This window comes from Bombus terrestris, chromosome 10 (genome assembly GCF_910591885.1).
Source record: "Bombus terrestris chromosome 10, iyBomTerr1.2, whole genome shotgun sequence".
NCBI classification, from domain to species: Eukaryota; Metazoa; Arthropoda; class Insecta; order Hymenoptera; family Apidae; genus Bombus; species Bombus terrestris.
The window spans coordinates 15,163,559-15,184,256 of NC_063278.1; the positions used below are offsets into that span (position 1 = coordinate 15,163,559).

The 20,698-nt window shown below is 30.3% G+C and overlaps 2 protein-coding genes across 20 annotated transcripts in view; one reads left to right on the forward strand and one right to left on the reverse strand.

Moving 5' to 3' along the window:
* On the forward strand, window positions 1–7,530 carry LOC100642356 (probable E3 ubiquitin-protein ligase HERC4). Its single transcript, XM_012319843.3, has 19 exons — window positions 1–303; window positions 824–904; window positions 1,477–1,669; window positions 1,767–1,877; window positions 1,952–2,074; window positions 2,161–2,436; window positions 2,504–2,655; window positions 2,719–2,835; window positions 2,916–3,182; window positions 3,287–3,414; window positions 3,608–3,776; window positions 3,857–4,156; window positions 4,242–4,427; window positions 4,528–4,611; window positions 4,857–5,045; window positions 5,525–5,835; window positions 5,920–6,069; window positions 6,147–6,486; window positions 6,581–7,530. The coding sequence occupies exons 2-19, from the start codon at window positions 902–904 to the stop codon at window positions 6,731–6,733; spliced, it is 3,252 nt and encodes a 1,083-aa protein (XP_012175233.1). The 5' UTR covers window positions 1–303; window positions 824–901; the 3' UTR covers window positions 6,734–7,530.
* LOC100649678 (PDZ and LIM domain protein Zasp) overlaps window positions 7,526–20,698 on the reverse strand; it is a 25,773-nt gene continuing 12,600 nt past the window's right edge. For 14 of the 19 annotated variants that reach the window (XM_048409430.1, XM_048409436.1, XM_048409435.1 and 11 more), the window contains 4 exons: window positions 16,479–16,558; window positions 13,580–13,864; window positions 12,492–12,602; window positions 7,526–8,595 (listed from right to left, as the gene is read on the reverse strand). In XM_048409430.1, coding sequence (XP_048265387.1) covers window positions 8,317–8,595; window positions 12,492–12,602; window positions 13,580–13,864; window positions 16,479–16,558 — 755 coding nt within the window. In that variant the 3' untranslated portion in view covers window positions 7,526–8,316. Of the gene's footprint in view, window positions 8,596–12,491; window positions 12,603–13,579; window positions 13,865–16,478; window positions 16,559–18,818; window positions 18,874–20,698 lie in introns of those variants that run through there. The other 5 variants (XM_048409442.1, XM_012319858.3, XM_048409441.1 and 2 more) reach the window with 4 other exon arrangements.

Below are 20,698 nucleotides of genomic sequence, written 5' to 3' on the forward strand. Positions count from 1 at the left end.
TGCTGAAGAATTGTATAACAAATATCAGAACTTGTTGTATATCAGAATTGTATATCAGGCAGATACTTTTATATAAGTTTCGTTATTATTTTATAGATCTCAAGTTTTGTTTTGGATCTGTATGTTTAATCTTGTTATTATCGAGATTGTGATCTTGTAGTAACGAAAGTTCATAGCAAGGAAAGGTTTTCTACACTATAAGTAAATTGTAATCGTGATTGTAATATATGTACATACAGAAGATTTTGTCTTTTTTCTAATACCTATATTTAAGTACGCAAATACACTCTATTTAGGAGAAATGTAAGTAACGGTAAAATTACGATACAAATATGTATTTTATTATAAAAATAAATTCTTATCGACATATAAGTGAAATTTGCTGCGTTTCAGTTTCTTGTACATTCCTTCATTCTTAATTTGTTACTTCTTGACTCGTTAAATATTATCACATACTAAACTACCAAATTTCTTCCGTTTCTCTTAACCTAACTTGATAAAATTCTACTTATGACAGGGCAAACAGGTATAATAAAAATTCGTTACATGACATTGTGTTCAGTGTAATAATATCTGCATAGTCATCCTTAATGTAAATTAAATTATTTTTAATTTGTTTAGCAATAGTAGGCTGAAATATTTGCTTGAAGTTAATTTTACATATTATTCAATTTTTTCATGCTCTGTATTCTAAATTATAAATTTAAATAACGATATAACTAGTCAGTGTATGACTTTTTTTTATATCAAAACAATTCTTTTATTAATAAATTGTATTTCAAAGTCTTAAATATAAGAGAATTATAAAGAATGTTATTTTTAGGCCATACCACAAGTTTTTCATAAATAGCATGTCCCATCCACACTTCTGATGCTTTCAGTATGAGAGAAATAGAAAAATATGGTTAGTTATTGATACATGTTTTCATTAAAAAATTATTATAAATATTAATTATTATTTTTACTACTTTAATGTATAATATTATAAAAGTATGTACATATATATAGGCATGTATATTATTTATTTGAAATCTATCAAGTTAAGTTTCAATCATTCCCTTCGTAACTAACCCTTAAGCTAATAATATATAACTAAATAAAATAAACCAAACCATAGCATATATTGTAAATAATTTCATTTTTTAAATATTAGGTATCATTTGATTAAATCATAATTGTAGATTTATTTAGTTTCAATTTACTTATTGCTTGTATTTCATATATATAATTTCTAATATATTATCATGGTGTTCTTAACAACTGTAGTATTAAGAAATTAGTTCAATAAAAGCACATTAACAATTGAATGATTCTACTATAATGTTATATTTGGTTGTGATATATTTTGAATTTTAAAAAGGACATATGTAAATAATTAACTGTCTAATTATTCATATTATAAAGAAATATATACAGACTTCAGATAAATACAAGATTACTATATTATGTTACTATTTTATGTTATTATTTGTGCAGGCAAATTGGAATAAAAAACGACGTTTGGCCTGTGAGCCTGTTATAGAAGTGCAAAAATCTCTACTTAAAAAAGAAGATATGTTTTGTTGGGGTAATACTAGACATGGAGAATTAGGTTTAGGTGGTATAGAGGATGAAATTATTTTAGTTCCATGTGAAGTTGATTTTAAAAAAGCTTCAGAAATTCAGCAAAGTAAGCTCATTTATAATCACATGTTCATGCATACATGTATTTATGTATATAGATTTTCATTTAATTGTTTATACCTTTAAAAAATTTCTTTCTGTAGTTGCTTGTGGTGAAAATTATACAGTGGTTATTACTCATGATGGCAAAATATATTCATGTGGAAATAATGACTATGGACAACTTGGTCATGAACAAGGAAGGAAAAGATTACGTAAGTATGTTAGTAGATAACATAAATTAGTAAATTAGATTTATATGAGATTAAATATCCAATTTTATATTTAGAATTAATACTTGGATTAGATGCATTTGTATTTAAAAAAGCAGCTTGTGGAGCATATCATACCATAGCAGTAAACGAATGGGGTCAATTGTTTAGTTGGGGATCTAATTCAGAAGGTCAACTAGGTAATGATATTTATTATTATAAACATTATATTTCAACGTTTCCAATTACTATTCTTTTAAGAATTTACATTTTATCTTTATTATAGGTTTAAATTCTAAAAATTTTATGGAATGTTCACCACGTATGGTAAAGACTCTAGGTACAAGTATTATAGTACAAATAGCTTGTGGTATGAAACATGCTCTTGCATTAACAAATAATGGAGAATTATACAGCTGGGGTTCTAATAGTGAAGGGCAACTTGGTTTAGGTGTTGATATTAGATGTGAAATGAAACCTAAACTTATCAATACTTTAGCTGGTGTTCCTATTGCTTTTATTGCCTGTGGAGGATATCATAGCATAGCTATATCAAAATCAGGTATTATAATAAGAGTTACAGAATAAATTATTTTCATAACTAAAGAAATAACTAAATTTTTCTGTAGGAGCTATATTTGGATGGGGGAAAAATACATTTGGGCAGTTAGGGCTAAATGATACACAAAATAGAAATTTACCATATCAATTGCAAACATTACGAAATGCAAAAGTATGTTATGCAGCTTGCGGAGAAGAATTTTCTGTATTTTTGACAGTTGTAAGTATTTTTATTTGTACATTAAATGGCTTTATCAATAATGTTATGTAAAACTTATATTAGGATGGTGGAGTATTTACATGTGGTGCAGGAATGTATGGTCAATTAGGACATGGGAGTAATAATAATGAAATTTTACCTCGTCAAGTTATGGAACTTATGGGTAGTACAGTTACACAGGTATATTACACAAAATATAGATTGGTGCATCATTTGTTTATTAACGTGTGTTTATGCTATATTAAATATTTTATTTTGAGATCTCATGTGGTAAAAGACATACCTTGGCATTGGTACCATCACAAGGTAGAGTTTATGCATGGGGCTTGGGTGGTGCAGGCCAGTTAGGTAACAATTCTACTCGAAGCACAACAACTCCACAAGTAGTACGTGGTCCATGGGTTGCACCAAATGGCTCTTCGATGATGGACTTCGATAAGCAATTCAGTTCTTGTACAGTTGGCTATGTTGTTAAACATATTTTCACTGGTGGAGATCATTGTTTTGCTACAGTAGTTACACAAAATGTAGATATTCTTTAATTACTATTCTTATTATGTACTCATACAATTTAATAATAGTATTTATGTTATTATATAAATATAAATATCATGTGTTTAATTGTTTTCAGGATAATATAAAACCAGATGACTGTAGAACATTGGAAAGCTCCTCTCAAATTCTTACAATAACTGAAGAACAATTAATGACATGTCAACGAGTTCCACCAAATTCATCTGTTGATCATGAACTTATGACGTGAGTAGAAAAGTTAGTACCTAAGGCTGTTATAGAAGCAAATAATATAACGAATTTTTTACTAGCTATCTAAAAGAAATCTAAAAAAGTTAAAATTCATTCTTTTTACAATTGACAATTCATCACATCTTGCTTCTTTTATAAACAATTAATAATGACATTCATACAATTTTGTGAATTAATATACTTATAGATATTTAGAAACGGTATTTAAAAGTCTATCCTGTGTAAATGGATCATTCTTATTTAAAAACGATGCTCGTTATGGATGTTCAAGTAAGCATCATGGAGTGGATCTTGATCAAGCAACTAAATTATTCGGAATTATTAGAGAATTGGATAATAGCACAATTCAAGAAGTAGTATGTAAAAAAAGTAAATTTTACGAATTTTAGATATTATCATACATAAAATTACAATAAATATATTATTTTTTTTTTAGATATTTACTTGTATATCAGAAAGTTTGATTCCTTCCTTTGTTAACTTACCATCTAAGATAATTTCTCCAGAATTTTTAAGAATCTATTTAATATTACCTCTGTATCATGGTTTCGTAAATCCACTTAATTGTAATTTATTACATAAGCCATTCTGCAAAGCTATTTTAGAATCACGTCCAGAAGTTCTTGAAATTGTTAAAAATTGGTGGCTTGAAGCACCGTCTCATTATTTTGAGAGATTAGTTAGAGTTCATAAGTCAGTTGTTCTGCATTATGTAAAACAATCTAATCCAAATAAGGTAATACTCATGAATACTTATTTTATCATTTAAAGAAATATATAATATGTTTAAAATTTTATATATTTTGAATATTTTTATATAGGGTATATTATGGGATGCAACGTTGCAAGATATATTAGATTCTTTAGGCTTGCTACATAAATTGAACAATGAAGATTCTGAAGGCAATAAAGTACCTTATTCTACATTTCATTTGCCAGAATTAGTAGAGCTTATAGACATAAGGGCCGATTACATAAAATGGATTTCAGAAAGAGAATCTTTTTCAGTACGTTATGTAATATAATGGCTGTTTGATTTATTAAACTTTTTAAAAGCTATTAAAAATGTAAATTAAACATTTACATTTTTAATTAAATCTTTTTCAGCATCGGAAGGTGTTTTGTCATTATCCATTCCTTCTTGACGCAAATGCTAAAATCATATTGCTTGAAACGGACCAAGCTATTCAGGTAAAGCATTGTATTATATACTTGTATTATATACATATTGTATGAACTTGTATTATATACATATAAGTACGTTTATATATTTTCTATAGTATATTTGTCATATTATATTATATTATATTATATTATATTATATTATATTATATTATATTATATTATATTATATTGTATTATATTATATCATATTATATTATATTATATTATATTGTGTTATATTATATTATGTTTGTATATATATGTTATGTTAGATGCAATCAGCAATGAATGAGGCAGCAACCCGAGCTGTAATGAATCAAATATTTCTTGATCCATTTTCTGTAGACCCACGACATCATAATCAGTTTGTAATATTAAACGTTTCACGGGAAAATATAGTTGCTGATACTTTACGAGAATTGGCACAATATAACTCTAGTGACTTAAAAAAGCCTCTTCGAGTGAGTATTATAATTATACTTTAAATATTTTATTTATAAGAGACTAGCTGTCCGCCCACAGGTTTGACCGCACAGCATTTGAATTTATGTTTATTACCCTTTTGTTTAAACACTCGTATTATATTTAAGAGTTGCATTTCAAAAATCGCTCAAACACTGTCTCTTTATTTTTAATGAGAAATTAATATGCGGAATTTCATTTTTCGAACTCTAGTGGACATAGAAATACGGTTATCACGTAAAAAAAAGTTTTTTCTCATTTTTACCCCTTCAATATTGATATTTTCAAAAATACTTTCATATCCCATGTCTTCGTTATAAAAACAGTATATTGTATAAATTTCACGTTTTTAGGTACAGTTGTTTGGGCTGGGTGTTGATGAGTAGATCAGTCATTTTTGTATTATATGTATAATACAAATTTATATATATTTAGATTTATGTATAGATAGATAATTGAAATGCATTATTTTATAAAGGTAAAATTTCATGGCGAGGAAGCAGAAGATGCAGGTGGAGTTAGAAAGGAGTTTTTTATGTTATTACTAAGAGAAATTCTAGATCCCAAATATGGCATGTTCAAACAATATGAAGAAACTAGAGTTATTTGGTTCAGTGAAGATTCATTTGAGGATGAAAACATGTATTTTTTAATTGGAATCCTTTGTGGACTAGTTATTTATAATTTTATAATTATTGATTTACCATTTCCATTAGCTCTATATAAGAAATTGTTACATGAACCAGTTGCCTTAAATGATATCAAAGATATGTCACCAGTTTTTGCCAAGTAAATTGCGCATTATATATATTTTTTGAACAGATATATTATTATACAATGCAAAATAGTATACAATGTTCAATAATCGTTTAGGAGTATGCAAAATATACTTGATTACGAAGAAGCAGATTTTGAAGAAGTCTTTGGTTTACACTTCGAAGTGGTCAGGGAAGTGTTTGGAGAAAAAAAGATATATGAACTTACACCAAATGGTAGTAAAGTTCCTGTTACATTGAAAAATAAGTATGCACATATCTTTTAAAATCGCTTTTTGGCATTTTTATTTTAAACTTTGTATTTTGACATAATTATTTTTACAGGAAACAATTTGTTGACTTATATGTAGATTATACATTAAACACATCTGTGGAACCTCATTTTAATGCTTTTTATAAAGGTTTTCATAAAGTTTGTGGCGGTCGTGTGTTGGAATTATTTCACAGTTACGAACTTATGGCCGTTGTAGTAGGAAATGAAGATTACGATTGGGAGGAATTAGAAAGGAATGCAAGTTATAAAGAAGGATATACAAAAGATGACCCTACGATTGTGCTATTTTGGCAAGTGTTTCGCGAACTTACATTAGAGGAAAAGAAAAAGTTTTTGTTATTTTTAACAGGAAGTGATAGAATACCTATACAAGGCATGAGAGCGATTAGGGTAAGTCGGTTAAAATTTATTTTGATAGTATTATAGCCTTTAGTGCAATCTATATTTTTCTATTTTACAATATTTTAATATCTTTTTATTTTAGATTACGATACAACCAATGAATGATGAACGTTTACTACCCGTTGCTCATACATGTTTCAATTTACTTGATCTACCACGATATCAAACCCGAGAAAGGTTACGATATAAACTATTACAAGCAATTCAGCAAACCCATGGCTTTTCTTTAGTGTAAATTTACTTACTTTAATCATGCGATACGTGCATAATATTCTATCGGCTATAAATCTAAGTATTCAATTACATTAAAAAGTGAAAGCTACATTATTCTGTATTTTTTAGAGGCTATATATTTGAGTATCGAATAAGATATTTACATCATTGTTGTTCTATTTTTCTACAATTTATTTATCTATGTTGTCTAGTCGAATATTGAAAGAATTGTACATATAAAATTCAAATCATCAGTACAACATACAGTAATTCAGAGGGAGAATGCAAAAATTGTATTATGCACGTTATTCTGATAGATTATTATTTATAACTTTAAACTTTAATTTTATAATTTCATTAATGATTTATTTAAAAGAACAAAACTTGTACTTTTTAAATTACTACATTACATTTGGATCCCAAAAGAGAGAAAACTCAGGGAAAATTATTAATAAATAAATCAAAGATAATGATTGTTAATGTATTAATTTTTGAAGAACTATTACATATTATACGATTAAGTTATTTTAATACGTTAATTAGTTGACAAAAAATAAATCGGTACTTGGATAGGTACCAATGATCATTGACATTTATTTAAGTAATTTATTTGCTTTTTTTTTAATAACAAGATAATAAATAGAAATGTGATTCATTCTAGAATTGGAAATTATTCTATAAATCATATGAGACAATTTATACATAATGTTAATAAATAAACATATTTTGTATGATTATTCATAAAGAAAGCTATTGCGTTATATTCAAATTGTATCGTGAAATAAATGTTTTTAAAAAGACAAAAGTTTAATAGTTAAATCTGTAAATATCTTTTATTTATACACATCAATATATTACATTATTAAAAAGTTTCGTTATTTAGTCAATAGACACGTGGTCAATTTTTTTTAACTTTTTAGATATTCGATATTAATGATTTATTCATAAAAATTTGTCGTATTTTATTCGATGTTTATTCGAACGTAGATATTCGTTAGTCTGCATTAATCGACATTTTTCATTATGGTAGCAATATTTCATCGGAACACATATTTGAATTAATTGTGATTCTTTCACGAGATATACGTTGTTCCGTCAAAAACATTAACTTTCACTTGTATGTCGATATTTATTTATATTTATTATGTAAAAAGGATATGTTTTTAAAGCTAAACTATTATTTTAATTTTTACGCGCAAATGAGAGTCGCAGCGAGAAAAAACAAGTGTTGCATCAGTCTCAATATATACAAAAATATTTATGTTAAAATTCAAAATGCGAACAGGAAGCGTTTCAAGAACCTGGTAAAAATAACTTGTGTATCTCGTGAAAGTACTAATTTGGACTAAGAACTGGAAGAGCGCAACACGCATTTTATCATGCGTGTACAGTCCTAAGTCCTATATACATATTATATATATATATGTATAAAGAAATTTGAACCGAAATATATACGTTAACGTGCTTTCCGTTTATAATTTCAAAATTTGTAGTATTTCAGGTTTTCAAATATTTGATCTCAAAATTGCGGTTTTTACAAATGTCGTGAAAAATCGAGCTCAGGTTGACATTACGAGAAAAGTAAATATCTCTTGGATAAATTTGCTAATTATGATAAGAAGGGGTGAAGTATTGAGTGCCTGGCGGAGCTCGATAACCAGGATAGGTACTGTTCAAAGCGTGTTGAGCGAAAAATCCGCTATAGTCCTTGTGCACTCTGCGAGGTCTAACAGCAGGACCTTTCGCTAATTCCATCCTAGCTCTGTTTTCGGCTTCCGTTTGAGCTCTCACCGATGCAGGCGGCCACTTCAAGTCTCCCCTCATGTTTCCGCTTACTGGAGCCTTTGTCGCGGCAGGTTGTGCTTGGTAAACTGGCGCTGGTGCCTAAAATAATATTTTGTTATTTATAAATATCAGGATACAGCTTAGACCATTAATGCTATAATTTCTAATCTACGTTATATACGAGGCTACATACGTGGATTACATGATTTGCATGATATGTTTTTTAAGCTGAGGACAGCATTTAATATAGTCGATAATAATGCTTTTAACTTTTAATGTATCTAAAGTATAGTAAATAAACACATTTAAAATGTTTATGCGTGAGAACTGTGTTTGCGTTACCTCTTGTGGACATATCTCTACCAAAGAATGTGAAAATCTTCTTTTAGATGAGGGCCTTCTCATAAACAATGTTTTCAGTTTTATCATTAGGCGCTAATAGGTAAAGACTGTAGCTAGAATTCACGTGTGAATATGTTACGTATAATTGACTATGCAAGTACGGATTCCGCAGATCAATGTCAGCTACTTTCAGAGTTTAACTTTGCGATTGTAGTTAAGTCCCTCATTGCAAAGCAAACTCCGATAGAAAGTTGGGACGTTTAAATCGTAACGATAAATCTGAGGGGATTATAGGTATTCTAGGAATAACGACTTTTTCGCCTGCGCCACACCAATCAATAATAAAAGTGCAATTCAAAGTAAATAGTTGCCTCAATGACATAATCTTTTAAAATATTAACTTGTAAATGGGTATCATCACATAATTTTGGAGGATTAATGTCTCGTAATAACATTATCGGTGTACCTATTTTTAAAGTAAATGCACGTGAAGGTAAACCTGGTAGGTTTATGGCATTAAGGAATTATACTGGGAAGTTAATCACATCTTACTCATTTACAACCATGTCAACAGACAGGTAATAGTGACCAATTTGGTCAGTATCTCCAACTTTTTCAACCTTTAATATATTAGAAAAGGCTATTTAAATGAGTGGAACATCACAAGAAAATGTCACAAATAATTATAAGTACTTTTAATTTTACTTTAGAAGTAAACCTAAGCCTAACTTCGATCTAGCAAAAACCTCAGATAATTTCGTTATTTTGCGATTCGCCTACTAGGGCTAAATCGGTAAACTTATCAATGAAAAGTGTTCTCCCGCTCGGCCTTAGCTTTCAAGTTGGATTGGATTAGTGGCAGTCGCCCTGCGAGGGCCAATCAGCATTTCACTACTTAATCACTTCAAAGAATAAATTCAATTGGATGTCAGTAAGGTGAAACAGTAAAGTACTGGATTAATACTACTGTTAATACAACCCAGTTTTGCTTGTTGAGAAATTTTTTAGATTAGGGTTAGATTTAACTCTAGCGAGCAAATTGCGCAATAAAAATCTTCTAGATTGAGGTTAGGCTTAGATTTAATTCGAGAGTGAAATTAAAAGTACATACGTACAATTGTTTATAACACTTTTCTTGTGATATTTTGCTTATTTAGATAGCCCGTCTTAGCATATCAAAGCTTCAAAAAATCAGAGATATTGACCAAATTGCTCACTATTATTACAGACATGTATATCCATGAAAGCGATTCAAACTGGCCAAGGATCATTCCGTTAATGCTTCCGATCGTTTCATTTTTCGAAGTTAATGTATCTTGTTTTTGGAACCGTATAAGTCGTTTATTTAAGATAAGGTGAATCTCTGGATGAATTAAAAAAGATTTCTCCCATAATCTAAAAATTATTGAGTGTTGGAAGAGGTAAAGCATTTACAGATTGATGTCTTTGAAACAAATGTAAATTCTTTTATCAAAAAGCAATTTTGATAATTTTTCTAAGATAATTTGCAGGATTACATCAGCGCAACGTGCAGAAATGAACTCTATCTTGAGAATTTTACGTACAATTAAATAACGTATTTACGACCTAAATAATTTTTCAAAATTGCGAATGAAAGAGATAGAAAAATTTGCGCACATAATTCATGTCTGTTGTACATACAAGATTCGAAATATTTGAAACATTTGTCAGATTTATTAGAACTATTTTTTCGCAAGTGAATTATAACGGAGGAACCGACGATTGTAAACTTTATAAACGATTCCTCGAAAATCGTGAGAGTAGCACATATTTCAGGATTGAACTCATGCCAGGCGTTCTGTATTATTTCATACTAGTTCCGGAAATTATAGCGTTATAACTAGGATGTATCTAATATAAGGAACGCGTGTGGATGGAATATCAAATTTTATTTTGTTCTTTTTTTCTCTTTCTTTCGTTTCTTTCTTTATTTTATTTTATTTACTTTCGTTATTCGAAATGAAAAATCTCTATTTCACATACATATATCTAAGTTTTAAATACCCACGCGTATAAATATATCATACATGGTAACAAAATACATGGGAGACAAATTTTAAGGTGACTACTTTTCTGATAGATTATCGCACTATATTATAGACGCTACATAATCAATAGTTCGAAGTTGTCCTTGCTATTACATATACACTCACATTCTAGCTACGAACGACGACCAGACTTTCAAAACATGAACAATATGTACTTCAGAGGATGAATATGAAACGATTCCATGTGGTATTTACTGTGAACTTTAATTAATTAATTCAAACACAGCGGTGCTTCGAATTAATCGAACGATAATAAGTCTATTTAACTTGACATACTAAATTTAAAATAACAATTTCTAAATTTAAATGAAAACCGTGGGTAAAGCAATCTACGCTCAGAAGATAGAAAAATGGTTACATTACTACGCAAGAAGAAAAAGATATTTGTAGAAATATAGCAAATATTATTGGAACATTTGAGACAGATCATAAGCAGGCATGGTAGTTATAAAATTAGTAAAAAATGGATGTTATTACGATGAACCAAAAAACTACAGCAAAGATAAACCACTGCATCCACCGCTTATCCGGATTAAAGGATTATTTTCGAACTGCTACTGATTTTTAAAAAGAAGTCTACTCTACAAATGATCTGAATATTTTTGTAAGAACCGTTCGGGGATATCTTCATGATTCTGGCCTCGGAGAAGTTTCGGACGAATCCAATACTCGGTCGTAAAAATCGGAAACTGGGAATTGCTTCTGCTCAGGCACATAAACACTGGGCAGTATACGTATGAACAATACACTTGGAAATGGTGTTATTTTAGAATAGAATTTAATAGCGGACAATTGCGGACTATTGGTTATTCATTATTTATAGTATAGCGCCATAATTCATAAAAAGATGACGTCTTAAACTTTCATCCACTACTGTACACATCCATTATTATCGATATTATTACAATATTTCTACTACTGGGGGAAGATCTCCTTTAATTTAAGATCTCCTTTAAATTTAAGGTTACCGTTGGTACACTGTAAAGCTCGACGGCTGAGTAGTGTAATCTGATCCGAATTCAGTCGTCCACGAGACAACGACGAAACTTTTTTATTTTTGATTTTTTCAAAATGAAATATTTGTTAATGTATTTGTGAGATTTTTCTGATTAAAATGAGATCAAACATGGTATAGTTTTAGTCACATTTACAAGTATATTTAATGGACGGAAGTAATAAGTTAATGTAACTAAATAGATAAATATGCTCCAAATCATTTCATCTTGTTTTAATCAGAAAAACCTCTCGATCACATTGGTAAAAGTTTTATTCAATAAAGATTGAAAATGAAAAAATTCCGTTGTTGCATCAACATTGTCTAACCTAACCACCATTGTCTAACATGTGTTTCTTTTCATCAAGTCGATTTTCGCACCTCTTTCTCTTTCACTCGCGCTGTCTTGTTCTAAGTTCGGCAAAATATCGTATGTATACATATAATCCAGTCCTATACACGACAATTGATCGCCGAGGAGTCTCGATTAATATAATTTTCTATTTGTAATGCCAGTTTAAACGTACAAAATGTACATATATACGAATGTACAAAGAGTTAATTGGAAATATTTGAATTAAAAGTATTACCTGTGAGATTGGAGGCTCCGGGCGAAGTGTGATTGTGGACGGTGGTGCTTCAAAAACGGCAGGGGCGTGAGTTTGTGCCAGTCGTGGTGAACTATAATCTTGAGGATGCTGCTGTAATTAACAACATGATCAGATTAATCTTATAAATTCTATAATCGCGATGCAATAGATTTTTCGAACGTATCGAGTATCCAAAGGAGACACATCTCGTATTATAACAGCCGTTGACTACACGCTTGTTTCCAGAACAGTGGAGGAAGGTACACATAAAACACTCAGAAATTACAGTAAGTTCCTTGTTATCGTACACGTCTTCTGCGAAGCAGTCCACCTGTTGAACTTTTCAACTGTACATAGGTGTCGACTTTAAATAAAATTTTATAGATTTATACGTAATTAAGTTGATGAGAGAAATTAAGAATATTTTGAATTTTATTCTTCTATTTCTAATTTTCTTTAAAAAGTATACCACCTCTCATTTCTGTGATTGCTCAACTAGTTTTAATTTTGAATTTAAAATAATATCTAATCATTTATGGAGGAAAAAGCATTTTTCACAAATACAATTATTTCCACAATTTACAATCCTTCTATCTATATTATCACCTATATTTATTGTTGAAAACGTTGAATATTATGATAACGTATCAATGGAAAATAAACAATTGCCCATTTTAAAGCAGGCGAAATCAGGCAAAATATGCTCGCAAAAAATAGTAGTAAAAATGCTACAAAATGTGTAATCGGATGTAGCTTAAATATACCTAGATAGTACAAAACAAGTGGAATATAGATCGTATCAATCAAAAATGCATATTACAATTCTATACAGTTAAAATATTATACGAGAAGAAATAGAATATTTGCAGATTTTTATCATTTGCTCTTACTAAATCCAGTAGTCTTTATTTCTGAAAACGAAACTAATTACTAACTGAACTCGTCACTTTCGACTTGCCCTTTCGCTTTCCAACAATAATTTCTTCAATAATTCCTATGACAAAATATAATTATTCGCTCTTCGAATAATTCTAACGCACTGCTTGCACAATGTAACGGAAGCCGACACCTATGCTTTGACCACTTACCTGAGCACGATGATCTTGTTGTTGTTGCTGATTGTACCAATTCGGTTGTATCGGTTGTTGCGAGATGGGAGAAGTAGCCGGTGGTGTTACCGGTCGCCAACCCTTTGGCGCTGACTGAAGTTGAAAGTGTGACGGTTGTCGTAGTGTTCCACCAGGGCTAACGGGCGACGGAGACGATGGAACGGCACTTCGAGTCGACGAACGAGCGATCGTCGAAGGCGGCTGGGGTGATGAACCTGACGAGGGACTGCTCTGGTACGAGGCGAGATCACCGATTCCACGAGTCTTTCGGAGGGAAAATAAAAGGGAAAACAGAGGCTTTTGTAGGTATCGCCAATCTAGGCATCGAACGGTGAATTTTGCTCGCCCGGCTCTAATCATCCTTTCGAATTGTTTCGAGCACGTTACTGAGGCACGTTTCTTTGGAGAAATAGTCTCGGGATATCCGCCTCGATATCCATGATGGTGTAGTCAACCGCGTCGCCAAATGCATATTCACATTTTGTATTAATACTATGTATATGATTTACAGACGTAACGTGTATCACAGTCGTCGGGACACGTGCACGAAGTCGCAAATAAACTGACTACATTGAGATTTCCTATATAAACTTCTCTCACAAAATTTCCTACTTTGTAAAACACTGAATATAATTCTTTATCCAATTCTTTCCAAAGTAAGGTATAACTTAGATTATAAATTTTAACTTATAGATTTATAAAATAAATTATTTGTTAATTTATAAAATAATGTATATCATCGATTTAGAGAAAAAGCTTTAAGAACAGCGACGATATGGATTTCGATATTATGAATTTTTTTAATTCGATTTCATTTTTGTAATTCGATATTTCCAACTACGTATTAATGCTGCTACTGTAGAATTCTAAAGTATTTAAAACATTAAAAGTATCGTTATAGTAACTCAAGTAATACAGAAGATCAAATATGTTGGTAATCCTCAATGTAATCAAATCTTGTAATTGTAAGATACAATTATAAGATAAAACAATAAAGTTGTAAAATTTTTATCGGAGATTTAACATATTTTCATTTCCATAATGTATTTCACTGCCAAGTGTTAAAACAATACGTAGTCTTTTTTTAACTTGAATAACTGTCGTAAGATTCTTTTTTAAATATCTATATTACGTTTGCAACTGGCTTTGCCGAGTCAACCAGCAAATTTGATAATGTGGATATAGGGTGCGTACGGATAACACTCAATAATGTTTCCACTCCATTTCCTTATTTTTCATTCCAGTATCTCGTATGGCTTCGTTCTCTTCAGTCTCCTAACTCTTGCGACAGCACGCAGTAACAAACTTGGGATATATTCTAACCAACTGGCTAAAGACCTGTCATGAGACAAGGAAACGAAATTTCTGTTTCTTGTATCGGTATTTGTATTGCTTTTATCTATTTGCCGCTTTTGCATTGGTTCTAAAATGGTACTAAAATCGATCTTGTATCGGTCTTTTGTTCTGTAATTGAAATATTATAATCCACTAAAAAAAGTTGGTTATCGTGTTTTTTATCGCTTATTTTTATCATATGGCTGTTTAATGTCTGCAATAAAGATATAAGTGTTATAGTAACTTTGGCGTATTTAAACTGTAGATTCGGAAGTTATATTTTACAAAACGATTGGATAACGAATCATATGTTCTTACGTTACAGGAAAATCTTCCTTGTGCCATCTAAGTGTATTGTAATCATGTGATTGGTTTGCTGTGTCCAAAATTCACACGAAAATGTTTAACATTTATAGGAAATCTCACCTTTAAGCCTCGTCCAGAATAGTCAAGTTACTTGAATTCAAGGCATTTGAGTTGAAACAATCTAATTTCAAAAGTAATTTCAAATACTTGGTGGAAAATAAAAAGAAGGTATGTAGTTATAATGTCAATTATCAATTATAATTGTAAACATAACAGAGAGATATCGTATACTATCGTGAATAGTATAAGTACATAGTTGGGCCATTCTAAATCATACGTTTAACTAAAGTGTGATCGAGTGTAAAGTTGAAAAGAAGTAGATGTTACTTAACAATTAACTTTTGAACCATTTGAAACATGAAAGTATTGTATATATTCCAAGTGAAAATAAAATAATAGAAGTAATTCACACGAGTAAAATGTTTCAAATGACTTGAAATTAGGTATTTTGAATAATGTTTCTTTAACCATAGTAAGTGCACTTTACGTTAAGCGAACGAGAGTTTCACGCTGATGAAGAGATTTCAATTTACTCAAATTTACAGTGGCTACAAAATGTATTGACATCTTTTTTCAAATCCTATATTTCATTCTCACAGATGGTACTATAATTAAATATTAGAATTATAAAATATTATATATTTTATTTATTTATTTATTTATTTATTAATGCATATACATATAGATGCAATAGACATGTGGCAATAGTTTTCCTAGCCACTACAAGCTGTTTGAGTTTAGGTAACTTGACTAATCTGGGCGGAGGTTTACTGTGTAACAGCAAGCACGGAAGAAACAGTTCACATTCGTTAAGAAAAAGAGAGGAGAAACATAAAATGAGGAACCTTTGATGCACGCATAACAGATGCACGGGCAAGCAACGACGATGCGGGTAAAAAAATGAGACAAAAATCACATGTAATTCGGGCAAAGGTGCAGGAGTCTATCGTTTTTCGTTACGATAAATATCTAAGTGTCATTGCAGTTACAGAATCGTGTTCTAAAGTTGTAGATCGTAGAGTATGTGCAAAGTTCTAGAACTATGGTTCGGTAGTATCACTAATTTATTCTATAGAAACACACTAGTCGCTGGTATCTAACGCTAGTTGCTCTATTCAGTGTCATTATTAAGCATACGTAAAGTTTCGACAAGGTTCTTACAAATGGTGAAATTTACCTTCGCTTGTACGGGTCCTTGTTCCACGAAATCCAAATCCTGATCTTCCGGAGGTGGAGGCCAAGCTACGCGCTTAAGTCCTGCAAATAATTTAAATAACTTTTATTATGATACGAGTTGAAAAATGTATCTGTTATCTTTACCTATTTATATTAATTTATAAAAAATACATGTACATGTGGCGATTTGTTTATATTAATTACACAGTTGTACACTGTGGAATACTTGTAACAAGAAAACAGTGTATTTACATTTAGTTTACGATATGTGTAACTTATTTGTATTTAACATGGAAAGTATCTTTACTAATCTAAAGAATGTTCTAAAAAGAAAAGGAGCAAGTGAAAAGTTTATGAAAGTTCACTGTCAAATTTCTATTCAGCAAATTGACAAATACTAAACGCTACAGGAAAATCAATTTTCGATTTTGAACTTAAAGGAACGTTTATCAAAATTATTATATTGTTTATTGTTGTTTATAATCACTATATATATTCACTATAATCTGTTAACTATTTCTCGAGATTGGAATTTGTTATGCTCATTTACCAAATATATATATATATATATTTTATATATATAGTTTATAAATGAATATGTACGTATATAAATACCGAAATTTACGCTATACAATCAGTAAGATCAGTATGTATTATATTTGTACAATAATTAGATTTGTGTAAATAAGTTTAAATTAATTATTTATTTGAGTTCGGATAGTAATGACGAAATGCCTGATTCGAAATTGAAATATGTATTGTAGAAGGCATTGTATAATTTTAAGTAACCGACATATAAATGCATCATATTTACATCTTCAGGAAAAGCTATTGGGAAGTTGACAAAAGCTTATTTGTAATTTATACAAGGTGATTTGACCGAGAAGGCATGTGCACTGATGCATCATGTTGTGTGTTAACTAATTTTAAGCCATGACGTATGCAAATGTTCATGTATTTATAAAATAGGTGTTAACATCTTCAAAAATTTCATTCTACTTCTCAATATTCATCAGAAATGTAGATATTTATAATTTCATTTCACTACCCTATTATTCTAAAATTTCATTATTCTCCAGAAATTTAGATATTTGAAGCAAATAAAATGTACAAGCTTGTATAAATTTGCCCAAGTTTTGTACAAATCATCGTCATTACTTGTCATCGTATCTCATACTTAACAAGTGTATCGACGCATTTGGCTGGGAACGCTGGATCAAATTTCATTCCCCGTGTTTAATAAAAAAGAAGCGTGGAAAAGAGTCGTTATTACGTCAATAAAGCGGATTATTATTCACGTTGCTATACCGTAACGTGGTACTGGCCAAGTTTATATTTACGCGATTATTGCTGAAGAATTTTCACAATTTCGGCCCAGCCTTGCTGTATTTTTAGGTTCTTTGGTTTTGGAGCCTTGAATATTGGATATCAACGCGAGACCATGGATACAAAAATAATTTTGTAGAAATAGAAACGAATTTCTTACTAATTTACTTCGATATAAATCTAAATAATTTAAGACTTCAACAGGTGCTCGGCACGAAAAAAACACATTCAAGTTTCTATTTTGAAATTATTTTGTCAGTATTACTGTATTGGTAGATTGCTTGCAAAATCGTTAAATATTTCTCGTGAAATAATTCCTATTGATTAATTGTTTGGATGTATTATTTCGATAGTGACACAATCTTCACTGAGATTTTATGAAAGAAAATCAACTATATACTCCTAAACTTATGTCAGTCAAAAATTTATCTCGTTACTGGTCTTGACAGGTGTTCGCTATCGCATTTCAAATATATAAGATATCTGTTTATTTAATCACACTTGAAGCAACATTGCCTATATTCCATTAGTTCGCAGAATCTTCGACTTTCCACGTAATTTTATGAAACGAATACCGTTGTATACACAGTTTTAATACAGTTTCACAAAACACGCTTTTGTTAATAACAAACGCCAATTCTTTTTCTAAAAAAAAAAAATAATCTGGAGTATAATTACATATATGCATGTAATATATTATAAAATGCTATATCATAAAACGTAATTTCCTCGTATTCAATAGACACTCCACAAGTCACAGTTTACAACACGGTAAATTCCTGGCACAATAAAATCATGAAAATTGCATGACACATACGAAACAGTATTACAAATCATACACACACGTCGGGTATACACACGTCAAACTTTCACTGGCAGCTGGCAATTTGAAATATTCTCCGTAAAACGTACCGTTGTTTCACACGTCTTTCTACAAAAAAGTTCACTCAGCTACAGGGAAGAAGAAGTAATAGAAGAAGAAGAAGGATACGACTTTGCCAAAACGGATACTCGCCAACAACTGACGCTACCTCCAAGTCACCTGTACCTTTCATTATTGTAGATCGTTTTAGTCACCGATTTTATAGAGGATTCTTGGTAACTGGCCAGTAAGTGGGGGATTGATATTAACGCGAATGAGAAGATGTTACGAATTCCAGAAGGATCACTGTTCAACAAATGACTCTTGCTTTTTTATTAACTTATTTTAATTAGATACAAGATAGACATAGATAGAGATAGTTGCCCAAGTTAGCTTTGAGGATTTTAACATTTTATACAACGATTTAAATGACAGCCAGGATTATCAGTAGCAAAGGAACTCTGACTTTTTTCACAGGTGAAAATAATTATAGCCTTATCAAATACATTTTTGCAACAATGTCTAGATATAATAATTTTCTACATAAATTGTTTTCGATGGTCGATGTACTTATTTTTCTCAAAACAAGTATAATATAATGCATGTTTCTATAATCCTACAAAGAAAGAATGAACAATTATAATTACAAGCAATAGAAACTGTAGAAAATAGCCGAATTGTAGGTAAGTAATAATGACACGATTGTCTAATTATCAAAAAGCTACCAAATCGGCAAATTTCAAGCAACAAGATGATTATCTGCGGCTTGTGAAAAAAGCAGGTGACAAGGGCATCGGAGGAAAAGAAGAAGACCAATATTTGTAATCATACTTACTATCACTGCTCATGAAACAGACTGTTTTTAATCAATGAAACAACAAAAGCAAAGAGGCCAAAGATCACCAAGCAAGGATAACAAGCAGAACTTAACACTTAACTGCTATGATAAAATGGAAATGTATTAACTCTTTACTGAAATTGTAACAACATATATCAATAAGGAATTAAAATTATAAAATTACACTTTAAACTACAATATATACATCTGTGTGTGTATTATATAATTGGGGATTATTAAGACATTTAATTATTTGAGAAAAATAGTAGTATAAGCCAATTCACAATTTTTTTGTATAAAATAATATTCTAATTTATTATATTATAAGAAACTCACAATCTCATTATTCAACATTCATATTTCCAAAACATGAAAATATGCCATAGCAGAAAGTAAAATTATAACTTAGTCGACTATGAAACTGAAAGGGTAACACTTTTAAGAATTGAAATACGTGTGATTAAATTCAAATTCTCAGAATTTTAAATTACATAAGTACATCATTGTGATTTCCAGTCCACCATCTAATGTCATGTATTACTTGAAAATATACTTATGACAATATTCATAATAAGATGTTTATAGGTTTCTAGAATACTTGAGAATCTGTTAATAGCAGTTAAGGATTAAGAAAGGACCGATCAAAGTTTTGTCGTGCAAGTGACATTGTTAGTGTTCACCTCTCCGTAGATACGTTAAACTGGCTGAAAGTGATGTTAGTCTCCCTGGTTCATGATTAGCAGTTGCAGCATAAGATTCGCTTCTTGTTAGTCTTCTTCGTTTGGGTTAATGCGCGACTTGGTGCTTCGGTGGCTGAAATCTTTCGATTAATTCCCTTTATACAATGCATATGTTATTTTTTCTATGTACATTGGTTTGAAGTCGTTTCTTAGAAATGAATTATATTAAATTACATTACATGTATGTATGTATGTAAACGTATAGACTGATACATTGAGAAAGCACATACAATTGTATGATTGTTAATTATTATGGTATCAGTTGACAAAATATTCAAGTTTATATTTCGAACCCACCCGGTTAAAGAAATATCTATTTGCATGTGTAGTTTGACATTTAGCCAGATACTTGAAACGAGGAGAATAACACTTCTATTTTATGTCGAACATAAAATTGTTCGTTACAGTGATGTGCAAATTCTGAGAAACTAATCGACGAATTTACAAAGTGATTA

Excerpts from the sequence above, each read along its gene's own strand:
- LOC100642356 (XM_012319843.3), top strand. Across the intron at positions 4,157-4,241 it reads AACAATCTAATCCAAATAAG|GGTATATTATGGGATGCAAC; the intron begins GTAATACTCATG and ends ATTTTTATATAG. Across the intron at positions 5,836-5,919 it reads ATGTCACCAGTTTTTGCCAA|GAGTATGCAAAATATACTTG; the intron begins GTAAATTGCGCA and ends ATAATCGTTTAG.